Source organism: Cetorhinus maximus, chromosome 14, assembly GCF_964194155.1.
Source record: "Cetorhinus maximus chromosome 14, sCetMax3.hap1.1, whole genome shotgun sequence".
Taxonomy (NCBI): domain Eukaryota; kingdom Metazoa; phylum Chordata; class Chondrichthyes; order Lamniformes; family Cetorhinidae; genus Cetorhinus; species Cetorhinus maximus.
In genome coordinates this window covers 101,672,473-101,687,342 of record NC_135892.1, presented here as the reverse complement: position 1 = coordinate 101,687,342, position 14,870 = coordinate 101,672,473, and the positions used below count along the sequence as shown (strand labels likewise).

At 40.7% G+C, this 14,870-nt stretch overlaps 1 protein-coding gene across 2 annotated transcripts in view; it reads left to right on the top strand.

Annotated features, from left to right (window-relative positions):
- fez2b (fasciculation and elongation protein zeta 2b) overlaps positions 1 to 14,549 on the top strand; it is a 174,895-nt gene extending 160,346 nt beyond the window's left edge. The window contains exons 6-8 of one of the 2 annotated variants that reach the window (XM_078557350.1): positions 627 to 702; positions 5,826 to 5,891; positions 12,356 to 14,549. In XM_078557350.1, coding sequence (XP_078413476.1) covers positions 627 to 702; positions 5,826 to 5,891; positions 12,356 to 12,372 — 159 coding nt within the window. In that variant the 3' untranslated portion in view covers positions 12,373 to 14,549. The remainder of the gene's footprint in view (positions 1 to 626; positions 703 to 5,825; positions 5,892 to 12,355) is intronic. The other variant, XM_078557351.1, reaches the window with a different exon arrangement.
- Positions 14,550 to 14,870: the final 321 nt, after the last annotated feature.

The window sequence follows — 14,870 nt, the reverse complement described above, 5'->3', positions numbered from 1 at the left end:
TCTCATGGTTTGTTCAGTGTAGAGGAATACTTCCACTGAGACAGAGATGAGGACAAATTTTTTCTCTGAGGGTTGTGAGCCTTTGGAACTCTGCTCCTCAAAAAGCGGCGGGGGTCTTTGAATATTTTTAAGGCAGAGCTAGATAGATTCTTGATTAACAAGGGGGTGAAAGGTTATCGGGGGTAGACAGGAATATGGGGTTGAGGCTACATTCAGATCAGCCATTATCTTATTGAATGGCGGAGCAGGCTCGAGGGGCCGAGTGGTCTACCCCGTTCCCAATTCGTATGTTCATATGAGTATATTGTCTGTCTGTTATTGTGCTCTTCAAGTGCAGTAACAACTGTGATGTATGCTAGTTATTTACCTGTGTTTGTTGAGTTTTGACGGTTTGACATTTAATGTTACCAGCACCTGAGTAAAAATCATGTAATGGTGTGATTGAATCTAGTATGATTGGACATTACTAGAAGCTATTCCTCGGCCGCTTACCTCCTGCTGGCTTTAACCTGCAGCCATTGGAGATGCAAACAGCCTTGAGTAATAAATGCAACCTATGTTAGCAATTATATACTAATGCTGTACATGGCAGATCACTATTATCTGTTTTACTCTTTTTGTGACAGTATTTAACAACAGTCATCCCTTATGAGAAGAAGGCTGGCCCCCCATCCGTAGAAGATCTTCAAATCTTGACCAAAAGTGAGTAAAGATGATTTATAAAATCCAAATGCAAGCCTTAGCTCTCAAAACACTGAGGGAAGAATTTATTTTGCCATTATTTCTAATAAATTATAATTGTAGCCTTTTATACTCAATGATTTACTGGGAACAGATCGAATTCTCCCTGTGTATTTGCGCTCAATTACTAAGCGAGCTAAAACCAATTCAAATAGGTGGCTGAACTTTAATTAAGCTGTAATTTTATGATTCTAAATAGGTATACAGAGGCGTATGGTTACTGATAGCATTCAGGTAACCTTTATGATGGGTGGTACCAGTAAATGGTCTGGAAGATGGAAAGGACCAGTGTATCAAAACACTGCTGACTGAAACCTACCAATGCTTGAATTATCCATAAACGTGTGAACTAGGTTCACTGCTCCCAAGCATTGTTTGTTAAAATTTCAGGTAGTCCACTAAGTGCAGTTGAATTAGTGGCCCAGTATTGCATTGGATGTACCTCCACTGCCATTAGGCTACAGGAAGATAGCCCCATGTAATTGGTCCTTATTATCCCTTGAAACACACTTGCTGCAGAGTTGCAAGATCTTGTGGCACTTTTTAATTAATAGGTTGGTGCAAGTTGCTCTGTCTTTGTGGGCATCATTTATCACAGCTGCAGTTTGTAAGTGAGTATCACAGTACCTTTCCATCCTGTTTGACTACTGGAGATGCCAATGTTGAATCAGGAGCCCGTCTTACACTATACCCAATTTTCTTTTCCATTGAACTGATCAGAAGTAAAAATTGGGTGAAGTGTAAAATGAGCTATCAATTTGCTTTTACCTGTTTTGTGCCATTGTCCAAGATAGAGTTATGCCTCATGATTTTTACTACAAAAAAATGACTATGGGCAGGATTTTCCGCACCTGTTCACCCAATCTTTGGTCCCACCGCAAGTCAATGGACTTTTGGAGGCCAAACCTGAATCTTAAGGAATTATTTTTTGTTGCTGGAGTAGTGAGCACAAAACAATTGATGTTACAGTGCATTCATTCATGCCCGTGCCCATTTAAATAATTTTAAAAATTCATTCATGGGATGTGGGCATCGCTGGCTAGGCTAACATTTATGGCACATCCCTAATTGCCCTTGAGAAGGTGGTGTTGAGCTACCTTCTTGAACTGCTGCAGTCCATGTGGTGTAGGTACACCCACAGTGCTGTTAGGGAGGGAGTTCCAGGACTTTGACCCAGCGTCAGTGAAGGAACGGCGATATATTGCCAAGCCGGGATGGTGAGTCACTTGGATGGGAGCTTCCAGGTGATGGTGTTAGACCATAAGACATAGGAGCAGAAATTAGGCCATTCGGCCCATCGAGTCTGCTCCGCCATTCAATCATTGCTGATAAGTTTCTCAACCCCATTCTCCCGCCTTCTCCCCGTAACCTTTGATCCGCTTACCAATCAAGAACCGATCTATCTCGGTCTTAAATACACTTAATGACCTGGCCTCCACAGCCTTCTGTGGCAATGAATTCCATAGATTCACCACTCTCTGGCTAAAGAAGTTTCTCCTCATCTCTGTTCTAAAAGGTCTTCCCTTTACTCTGAGGCCGTGCCCTCGGGTCCTAGTCTCTCCTACAAATGGAAACATCTTCCCCACGCCCACTCTATCCAGGCCTTTCAGTATTCTGTAAGTTTCAATCAGATCCCCCCTCATCCTTCTAAACTCCATCGAGTGTAGACCCAGAGTCCTCAAACGTTCCTCATATGTTAAGCCTTTCATTCCTGGGATCATTCTCGTGAAACTCCTCTGGACCCTCTCCAGGGCCAGCACATCCTTCCTGAGATACGGGGCCCAAAATTGTTCACAATATTCTAAATGTGGTCTGACCAGAGCCTTATAAAGCCTCAGCAGCACATCCCTGCTTTTATATTCTAGTCCTCTCGAAATAAATGCGAATATTGCATTTGCCTTCCTAACTACCGACTCAACCTGCAAGTTAACCTTAAGAGAATCCTGGACTAGGACTCCCAAGTCCCTTTGCACTCCAGATTTCTGAATTCTCTCCCCATTTAGAAAATAGTCTATGCCTCTATTCTTCCTACCAAAGTGCATGACCTCACACTTCCCCAAGTTGTATTCCATCTGCCACTTCTTTGCCCATTCTCCTAACCTGTCCAAATCCTTCTGCAGCCTCCCCGCCTCCTCAATACTACCTGTCCCTCCACCTATTTTTGTATCATCTGCAAACTTAGCCAGGATGCCCTCAGTTCCTTCATCTAGATCATGAATGTATAAAGTGAAAAGTTGTGGTCCCAACACTGACCCCTGCGGAACTCCTCTAGTCACCGGCTGCCATCCTGAGAAGGAGCCCCTTATCCCCACTCTCTGCCTCCTGCCAGACAGCCAATCTTCTATCCATGCTAGTACCTTGCCTCTAACACCATGGGCTCTTATCTTACTGAGCAGCCTCCTGTGCGACCTTGTCAAAGGCCTTTCTGGAAGTCCAAGTAGATAACATCCATTGACTCTCTGTCTAACTTACTCGTTACCTCCTCAAAGAATTCTAACAGATTTGTCAAGCATGACCTCCCCTTGATGAAACCATGCTGACTTTGCCCGATTTTACCATGTACTTCCAAGTATTTTGAAATCTCATCCTTAATAATGGACTCTAAAATCTTACCAACGACCGAGGTCAGGCTAATCGGCCTGTAATTTCCCGTCTTTTGCCTCACTTCCTTCTTAAACAGGGGGGGTTACATTAGCGATTTTCCAGTCCTCTGGGACCCTCCCTGACTCCAGTGATTCCTGAAAGATCAGCACTAACGCCTCCACTATCTCTTCAGCTATCTCCTTCAGAACTCTGGGGTGTAATCCATCTGGCCCAGGTGATTTATCCACCTTCAGACCTTTCAGTTTTCCTAGCACCTTCTCCTTGGTAATGGCCACCATACTCACCTCTGCCCCCCGACTCTCTTGAACTTTGGGGATGTCACTCGTGTCTTCCACTGTGAAGACTGACGCAAAGTACCTATTCAGTTCCTCCGCCATTTCTTTGTTCCCCACTACTACTTCTCCAGTGTCATTTTCCAGTGGCCCGATGTCCACTTTTGCCTCTCTCTTACCCTGTATATATCTAAAAAAACTCTTGCAATCTTCTTTTATATTACTGGCTAGTTTACCCTCATATTTAATCTTCTCCCTCCTTATTTCTTTTTTAGTTGTCCTCTGTTGGTCTTTGTAGGCTTCCCAATCCCCTGGTTTCCCACTGCTCCTCGCCGCGTTGTATGCTTTCTCTTTAGCTTTTATGCTGTCCCTGACTTCCTTTGTCAGCCATGGTTGCCTCATCCTCCCTTTAGTATGCTTCTTCCTAGGGATGAATTTTTGCTGTGTCTCCCAAATTACTCCCAGAAACTCCTGCCATTGCTGTTCCACTGTCTTTCCTGCTAGGCTCATCTCCCAGTCAGTTCTGGCCAGCTCCTCCCTCATGCCTCTGTAGTTGCCTTTATTCAACTGTAATACCGTTACATCTGATTCCAGCTTTCCTCTCAAATTGCAGGGTAAATTCTATTATATTATGGTCACTTCCTCCTAAGGGTTCCTTCATCTTAAGCTCCCTTATCAAATCTGCCTCATTACACATCACTAAATCTAGAATTGCCTGTTCCCTAGTGGGCTCCACCACAAGCAGCTCCAAAAAGCCATCTTGTAGATATTCCACAAATTCCTTTTCTTAGGATCCACTATCAACCTGATTTTCCCAGTCTACCTCCATATTGAAATCCCCCCAAGATCACTGTAACCTTGCCTTTCTTACACACCTTTTCTATCTCCTGGTATATCTTGTGCCCCACATCCTGACTACTGTTCGGAGGCCTGTACATAACTACCATTATGATTTTTTTACCTTTGCGGTTCCTCAACTCTACCCACACAGATTCTACATCATCTGACCCTACGTCATTTCTTGCTATCGATTTAATTTCATTTCTTACTAATAAAGCAACCCCACCCCCTCTGCCAACTTGCCTATCTTTTCGATAGGATGTATATCCTTGGATATTTAGCTCCCAGTCCTGATCCCCTTGCAGCCATGTCTCCGTAATGCCCACCACATCATACCTGCCAATTTCAATTTGCGCCACAACTCATTTACCTTATTTCGTATACTGTGTGCACTCAGATACAACACCTTCAGTCCTGTATTTCCCGTCCCCTTTCTCATTGTTCCTGTGTGACTGCTGCCCTTGTCCTTCTAAATGGTAGTGGTCATAGGTTTGGAAGGTGCTGTCTAAGGAGGCTTGGTGAATTCCTGCAGCGCCTCTTGTAGATGGTTCACACTGTTGCCATTGTGCGTCCGTGGTGGAGGAAGTGAACGTTGGTGGAAGGGATGCCAGTCAAGTAGGCTGCTTTGTTCTGAATGGTGTCAAGCTTCTTGAGTGTTGGAGCTGCACTCATCCAAGCAAGTGGAGAGTGTTCCACCACACTCCTGATTTGTGTCTTATACATGGTGGGCAGGCTTTGGGGAGTCAGGAGTTGAGTTATTCGTTGCAGTATTCTTATCCTCTGACCTGCTCTTATAGCCACAGTATTTATATGGCTAGTCCAGTTCAGTTTCTGGTGAATGGTAATGCCCAGGGATGTTGATAGTGGGCGATTCAGTGATGGTAATGCCATTGAATGTCATGGGGTGATGGTTAGATTCTCTTTTGTTGGAGATGGCCATTGCCTGGCACTTGTGTGACGTGAATGTTACTTGCCATTGTCAGCCCAAGCCTGGATATTATCCAGGTCTTAATGCATTTGGACATGGACTGCTTTAGTATCTGAGAGTCACGAATGGTGCTGAACATTGTGCAATCATTAGCAAACATCCCCACTTCTGACCTTATGGTGGAAGGAAGGTCATTGATGAAGCAGCTGAAGATGGTTGGGCCTAGGACACTACCCTGAGGAACTCTTCATATTTGTGTACTTCTTTGTGAACTTTTTCTGCACAATTGTGTACTTTATATTTGTGATAGCTGAGTGTTTAATCTTCTGGTTATTTTAAATATTCCAAAAGATCTTCATTCTCTGCTTCACTGTACTTAAGATTTTCTGAACTCATGAAAAGTTGATTTGAAAATCTTAATTGTTGGCATTCCCTTTCAGTTCTTCAGGCAATGAAGGAAGATAGTGAGAGAGTACCAAGCTTGTTGACAGATTACATTCTGAAAGGTTAGTGCAGAATTACTTTATAAATTGTTCACTGATCCATTAATAAATGCTGATAAATTTGATATGTACTTTGATATTATTTTGTTTCAGTATTGAACTTTATTGCAAAGAAATGCTTCAACTGAATCTTTTATTAAAATGTGGCTATTTCAAACAATATGGTGTAGTTCTGGCCTGTATTGAGACCTCTTGTGATTGTTTGATTGTTAGTACAGGAAGGAGACTAAAATTTTGCCATACTTGATTCAGTGAGAACTGCCAAAGAATACTTCAGCTAAGATCTTGGTTGTGCATCAGCCAAATTTAAAATCAAGATCTGATGACTATACTTACTAGAACTGATGGCCCTACTAAAATCTAAGACTGTTGCAAGCATTCTGACAGATCATTAACAATCTTGCATCTTAACTTAGTTTTACCAGGTCAAAAAAGTAAATTAGTGGTTACCTCCATGGATGTTAAATAGCCAGAATGTTCTTGGAAGTGTTTGGCAAATCTTTTTTTTGCCAATAAATGATCAACACAGTGATGTAAATTACATTAAAACACTTTGCTATGATGCTGGCTAATATCAGCATCATGGAAACTGAGTACTATATTGCCATGTAAAGTTCTTGTATGCATTCCTAAATTCAGACAGAATTTGAACGGGGTTTCCCCAATCTCCCTTGGCGAAAGTTCAGCAGTACCCCAGCAAAGTGATCATTTCCCGAGAGATTCCTCTAAAGCTACGGATGGTGATCCGAAGAATTGTTGTAGAAACTCTGGGCAGCAATGATTAATATACTCTGGGAACCTGGTTATTTAGACAGCTAGGTACCTTTTTATAGGATCCCTTCTAAAATTGGGTCTGAGCTTCTAATTGGGGTATGATTATAGCTATACTATGTATCTTACTCATACTACAACTGATCTGCAATGCTTGATGCTTACCTTGGATGTAAAAATGAGAAGATGTTTCGTTTTCCAGCATTGATAACTAATATGTCATGAGGCAGTACCGTGCCTTCAACCTGCTTATAAAAATTGGGGTAACCATTCCGAAGTGATTCTTTGGCTGTAAAGCTTGAGGGCATCAAATACATCAATTATTGCATGCTCATCCTCTTCTTTCCTTTCTGGTTTTATTCCCTTCCCAAACCAGAAATGATTTCTTAATTATTATTCATGAGTACAAGCAAAAAGCAACTAGATTATTGTCAAAGTGCAGGCCTGTAGCAGAGAAATTTCATTTGAAGAGTTTTCATCCTTGTGGCAGTGGTTCAAACACAAATCCTTTCTCTGCTTGCTACATACATAATGTGCATTATCTGGAAACAAGATGGCATGTTGCTAAGCAACCTTCATTGCCTATAAGTGTACAACAAAAAGCTCTGATTACCATGCTGATTTGCTGTGAGCAAATTTGCCATTGTAAATTAATCTTCAGGCACTTTACAGCAAACTAACTCTAAATGTTAAACACATGACAGTGAAGATAAAGAGAAAAATAGGGGGAAAAAAAAGAGAGCAGAATGATAAATGCACTTCATAGGAAATTGTACCACGTAGACAAAGGAATTTGTTTTCCCCTTGTTGCTGTGAACCTGTGGAAATGGGTAATTCAGTCACTGGCCTGTTTTACAGTTGATTTCTTGAAATATGTCATATATCTAATCATATAGCTGGAGTTTTCTACCTCATGATGAGGGGTGGGATGGTACTTTAATTTTTGAGGAAAATTCTCTTACATCACCGTCACAAGATTCATTAAGTACAAAAACTGGCCACAGAACAGAACACAGATGTGAAAATTCCATCAAAGTTTATGAAATGTAAGGCCTATTCCTCTTTCCCCACCCCCACCCTTCCTACGCACAAGTCAGGTAAAGTACACCCAAAGTGCGTTGTGCCTGACCTGACCTGACCTGAAGCTGCTTGTAGCTCTGGAGATTCAAGCTTTCTGCATCAGGTTGACCTTCCTCAGTGCAGATGTGTACCCAGAAATGAGAACAGAATGTCAAAAACTGCACAGAGGTAACAGCCACCAGCTTCAGGACTTTTGATGGCTGTCCAAGATCAGCAGCTAGAAGACCTCCAGTCCTCATGGTCATATTCTTGGCCATGTGAATAAAGACTTATCTTCTCATTGCCTTCAGGACTTATGTTGCAGTCTCTTCTCCCATCTTCTAAGACTGAAAGTGGCTGCAGGAGCAAAGTGATCTGGGTGTTTATGTGCATAAGTCATTGAAGGTGACAGGGCAGGTTAAGAGAGCGGTTATTAAAGCATACAGTATCCTGGACTTTGTTAATAGGGGCATAGAGTAGAAGAGCAAGAAGGTTATGTTGAACTAGCTTAAGTCATTAGTTTGGCATCAGTTGGAGTATTGCATCCAGTTCTGGGTGTCACACTTTAGGAAGGCATTAGAGAGGGATGAGGGACTTCAGTTATGAAGATAGATTGGAGACGTTAAGACTATTTTCTTTAGAGAAAAGATGATGAGAGGAGATTTGATAGAGGTATTCAAAATCATGGGTCAGCACAGAGTAGATAGGGAGAAACTGTTTCCACTTGTGAAAGAATCGAGAATGATAGGGCACAGATTTAAAGTAATTACCAAAAGAAGCAATAGTGATATGAAGAAAAAAAATTTCATGCAGCGAGTGGTTAGGGTTTGCAAAGCACTGCCTGAGAGTGTGGTGGAGGCAGATTCAATTAAAGCATTCAAAGGGGAATTAAACTGTTATCTGAAAAGGAAGAATGTGTAGGATTATGGGGAGAAGGCAAGGAAATGGCATTAGGTGAGTTGCTCATTTGGAGAGCTGGTGCTGACATGATGGGCCAAATGGCCTCCTGTGCCATAACGATTCTGTGAGAGCAAATTCGATCAGGGAACCCCAGGAATTATGTGGGCAAAACAAATGGATGTAAACCTAGCTTTGCAGGACCTCCTTCTCCTTACCTTGTCTTGCACCTGGGAAATAAATCTACCTAGATAAAATCGATCAGTGAGATTTAATACACAGAAAGGAACAGTTTAGAAGTTCTTTGAATTGTTGAAAGTGATAGATAATCCAAAAGATATCTCCAAGTAAAAGTGCTATATTTAAAGTTGATCTGTCAAACTTCAGATGTCATTATTTAAAGGTGTTCAAAGTATCTTTAAAAAAAAACTCACCAAACAGAATTGCTAAGATTTTAAGTCTATGAATGTTCAAAAGCATTGCAAAGTTAAAGATAATACCAGACTAATCCAGTATGGCAACAGGAAGAGTATGGTTTTCCACAGATTGCAGATTCGAGTCTGTAGCCTGTTAACAACCCAGCTTTGGTTGTGACAACTCTGGCCAGCCGTCAATTCAGCAATCAGGTGGTGCAGCTTTAGAGAGCTGAGCAGTCCCATGACTAGAGATAGAGTTGACATCCTAACTTCATGCCATTCTACACACAAGAGCTTCCTGTTGACCAACAGCAATTCTGGTGACAACTGTGGAAAGTCCAGAGCTAAGCTTTGTCTTCCTTTCTGGTTGAGGGCAAACTGACCTCATGGAGGTATATGGCCCCAATGGGGAATCACTTTTTCACTTTTAAATTGAAAGGCCGTTTGTGACACTAACAAACTTGTCTCAAAGTCACCTAAGTGAATTTAATAACTCTGCGATAAAGTGAATTGAGAAAACTGTTGGTCTTTAATTCGCTTCAGGTTTTTTTTTCTTTTGTTCTTTGATTTTTCTTTCTGTTCAATTTACATTTTCTTTCCTTTCCTCTGTCACCTGACTTTTCTTTGTTTTGCTTTTTTTGTTGTGCTAGCACTCGTGTAAAGGCTGGATTGACTGAGGTTTGTGTATATTGTCTGAAGAACAGGGGGCTCTGAAATGTTTAATGTAACTAGTACTTATATATTTATGCAGCTCTTAGGAACTAATATCCTGGTCCTTTAACATGATGCAAAAGGATTGATTATTACTTGAATAGTGGGTGATTACAAGGGGGTTGTGCTAAAGAAGGGGCTTCATGCATGTTTATCTCCTCACCAGAGACTCAAAGCTAAGTACCTGCCTTTTAACCAATTCGTTTTTTTTATATAATATATGCCATACCTTGTGTTTCACTCTCAAACGTACGTTTCATCACAGCAATGCTGGTAGAAAGACGTTTGTTTATTATGTAAACTTACACGATCAGTTACCTGACTTCCTTTTCTCCATGAAAAGAAGCTTGCCTTCTTCTCTGTCCCACATCCATGGCATTCTCTGTGGATGGGAAGCAGAAGCATTCATGCTGTGCTGATATCTTCATAGATCTGGTACAGATAGAGACCCCCTCTTACTAAATGAAAAGTTAAACTAGCAATACAGTCATTGAGGTTTTTGGTATTGGGAGAAAACTTCACATCTTTTGTGAAAAGAGATGCCTCATCTTCAAAAGAAACGACTTGGCTTGGTAACATCTGCTATAATAATTGAAAGTCTCTAGTGATGTACAGGGCAGTTAATTAGGGGAATTAAAGCCATATATGGACCCTGAAGGCTAGAAAGTACATTTGTTGCAGGATTACGAGTCAACCTAGAAATAAATCAGCACATTTGAGTATGAGGTTTTAAAGTCCTGTACCTTTTTAAATAACATAAGAGCCTCAAGCGTGTTCTTTGTCTTCCAGGAGACCAGATTCTCCACAGCGGACACTAACTCTTTGTTCTGTTTGTGGTTTTGGGTAGCGCTTGCACAAGATCTTTCTGCTTTTGGAGATTGAGAGCTAGAAATTCATTCATATAGCACCACTTATAGCATTATTCTTGAAGAATGCTGTGCAGGTAGCTGGTAGCGGTATTATGCGAACAAATTTCTCCCCTTGCGAGTGTGTGGAGAGTGATGTAAGTTTATGATTACAAATTTTAAATACTTTTCACTTTTACATTAGGATTAATCTGGGATGGGAAACCTTTCTACGAAAAAAGCAAAACTTTATAATACCCACTCTTTCTCCAATGCAAAGATAACAGACAGGCTTCTTTTAGGTGCTTCTGTCTTTTCACCACCCCCACCTCCCCTTCCTGCTGGCCCCACTTCTTCCCCATGAACCACCGAACAAGAAACTATGACAATTTTTCTGGATAGACAGCATAGTAGATTGTGTAGATGGGAGCAGGAAGATACTAAGGGGTGTAGACTGATTAAATGAGTAAGCGAAATGGTGGAAAATGGAGTTCATTGTGGGGAAGTGTGAGGTCATCCATTTTGGATCCAAGAAAGATAGTTCAATTTTTTTAATGACATGAGATAAGAAATGATGGCGACTTTGGGAGTCTTTGTACACAAATCACTAAAAACCAGTGCATAGGCATGCAAAGCATTCAGAAAGACTAATAGAACACTGGTCTTTATCGTGAGGTGAAATTGGGAACCATTTTTTCACACAAATGGTAGTAGAAATCTGGAACCCCCCACCTACCTACTCACCTGCCTTGGAGGGGAATTGGAGGGGGTGGTGTTCCCTTGAACCTGGAGCCCATTTTCAGTATAGTACAGGTAGCAGGTTTGAAGGGTGCTGTTGATGGAACCTTGGCAAGGTGCTGCAGTGCATCTTGTAGATGATACACACTACAACCACTGTGCACCAAAGGTGGAAAGATGGATGTTTAAGGTTGTAGATGGGGTGCCAATTTAGTGGGCTGCTTTGTCCTGGATGGTGTTGAGCTTCTTGAGTGTTGTTGGAACTGCACTCATCCAGGCAAGTGGGGAGTATTCCATCATATCCTTGTGCCTTGTAGATGGTGGACAAGCATTGGGGAGTCAGGAGGTGAGTTACTCACTGCAGAATTCTCAACTTCTGACCTGCTTTTGTAGCCACAATATTTATGTTGTAAATTTCTGGTGGTGACCAGATGTTGGTGAGAAATTCAGCAATGGTAATGCTGTTGATTTCCAAGGATGAGATTAGCATTTTGAAGTTATGCCAATTTGAATAGGGTAAACAAGCTGTATCTCTTTTCTCTTGAAAAGAGAAGGCTGAGGGGTGATTTATTGAAGATCTTTAAAATTATGGAAGGTTTCAATAGAATAGGCAAAGAAAGACAGAGAATGTGTTTCCACTTATGAGGAAGTGAAAAATTAGAGGTCATCAATATGATGGTCACAAAGAAATCAAATAGAAAATCAAAAGACTTTTACCAAAGACAGTGGTGAGAATGTGGAAGTTGCTATCACATAGGGTAGCTAAGATGAATAGTACATACTCAATGGCATGGTAAATGTTATTTAATGTATGGATGTCTTTAAGGGGAAGCTAGATAAACGTATGAGAAAGAAAGGAACAAAGGGTTATGCTGACAGAGTTAGTTCAGAAATGATGGGAGGAGGTTCAAGTGCAGCATATACAATGGCATGGACTGGTTGGTTCAAATGGCCTGTTTCTGTGCTGTAAATTCTGTGTAATTTCCAATTGTACCTGGATGCTAATAATGTACTTCTATTCCTTTTGCAGTGCTCTGCCCAACTTAAAGCCAGCACTCTTCCTTTACACCAGAGGGGCATGAAGATCGCATTCTGCTGACTCCCATGAAGAGAAAAACACCTTTATTTTCCGATGCCTCCCAGTCTACTAATTTCTCTTATCCTAGAATGTCTTGCTTAGCTTGTCTTTTTTTAATTTCACTAGTCCTCAGAGAGTAGTTTAATTGCATGGCAGTGAAGATTTCTCCCTACCTCCCAGACATTGTAGTGGACAGTGTTAGACAACCTGCCTGCAGGTTCGAGTGTTACCACCATGCCCCAGTGCAAACCCAGCTGGTTGTTTCTACCAGAGCGTAAAACAAAAGAACAGCTGTACAGTTTTAACCATGAGTATTGTATTAGCAGCGTAATATCTATTTTTACAATGTGTAGGATCTAGAGAAGTTAACTTTTTATCATTAAGGGAAACTGTTCAAGCAACAGTGAGTGTAAATAGGCTCCAAGAATTTTAACCAAACCCACAAAGCAGCAAACCTGTATTTTATTATTTATTCCAATTATGCTAATTTTCAAAAAGGGAACAAATAGTTTAACTGCACTACTGAGGCATCCCATCATACCATGGGTCCTTTAATACAGTGCTCACTAATAGCCCTTTTTTGGGGTTTTAAATGAGTGCCAGGTTTGAAAATGTAAAAAGTACCCAAGTTGCTGCTGATTGCAAAATTGCAAACAAATGGAATTCTGTAAATTTGTGTGGTCTGTTTCTGAACATCCTCCATAGATAGGATTTGAGACACAGAGTAGTAACAGAGGAGCTCATCTGCTAACAGATTTGTTTTTTCTGCCACACAACTCTATTTAGGTTGAAGAATGCAAATGCTTATTAAAGAATAACTTTTTATTGGTTACAAAAGCTGAAATAGACCTGGTTCCCCCCTCTCCCCTCCTCTGAAAATTATCTCTTACTTGGGGTATTTTTAAAATATATTTTCATAGCAATGTGACCGTAATGCTATAGATATTGGCCTCCATTGTGTTTTTGTTGTGTCTAGGAAAGGATCTTCTGATGGTTCATTTTTATTTGAGGAGGGTACTGAATACTTCTAAGTGTTAAATGAAAGCTGAGGTAGGCCAACAAAAGCAGGGAGGCTGATCCTTAAATAAAATTAAGCATTAATTGGCTGCATCATCTTTATGTTTACTGCAAGAAAAGAAAGTGAGTTCGATTTGTGAATTGTGCCAGCTGAATCAGGACACTACTCAACACGAACTGGACCCAGCACGCAGGCTTCTGTTTGATGGATCATGTTGTAGAATGTTTTGTATTCATCCTGTGTCTCAGTTCATCAAAACATACTGATTAATGCTAATCATGTGCAATGAATGTTAATAGGTTCATCATTAGCAGTCTAGTTAAATTATATATTTCTTAATGGTAGTCGTAAGGGGATATTATTGTGAATGCGTTTAGCCCATATGTAAATTAAAGGCAGCATGCTAACCATGATTGTAAACTGTGTATGTACTGTGGTTTCAGTTAAGATATAATAGGAATTTTTTTAAAGTGCTCGTACTTCTCCTTTTCTCATTTGTCCCTCCTTTCTTTGCCTTTCGCTGCCAAAATTATCAACAAAAACGATCTTAACAAAAACCCTACATGTGACTGAGAATCAGTTCACACTTTATTGAACTCCAGCGCATGCAGTAGTTTTGAAAGTGAAAGTCCGGCTTTGATACAATATTGCTTGCAAGTTTGGCTGATGGCTTCAGTAAAGTGGCTGCTGTGTGAGAAACAGAGCCTTGTCATTGTACTGTACCATCACAAGATTTACAGAATGGAGGAAAGTAGACATGCACAAAGCACACAAGTTAAAAACTGGTAATGCCACAATACTAGAGCTGCATGAGCAATTATTCTGAAACTATGCTGAAACATATCACCTTTAACAGTACCTGCAGAGTCTGTTGAACCAAGCATGCCTGTGTATACACATGCTGTAATAATCCTGTAACTTGATATGGTTTTCTTTTTAGTTGTGAATAACTGACCTGGTGGCAACTATTTTTTTTGTTAATTTTCATGTAGAATATCAATATTTTTTAAGTGGCAGTAGTCTTAATTTATTATTCCTGTATCTTTGGCAGCTTGTAAAGTTTGTGGCAGTAATTTTATTTCATAATGCAACTCTTTGAGAACAAATAAACTTGATTTACACATTTTAGAGTGTGGACAGTATGTGTATTGTAGAGTATTTTTATCAAAATAAAGAATGGTGAGATTCCCTGGTTAATGCATCAAGTAGCTGGGAATAGGAGCAGGCCATTCGGCCCTCAAGCTTGTTCTACCATTCACTTAGATCATGGCTGACCTGTGTCTCAAGTCCATTTAATCACCTTGTTTTTGTACCCTTTAATTCCTAACAAAGATCCATCAGTCTCAGTTTTGAAGATTCCATTTGACCCCAAGTCTCAACAGCCTTTTTTTTGGGGGGGGAGTTCAGTTTTCCAGTATCCCTTGTGTTGTAGAAGTCCTTCCTCGCTTT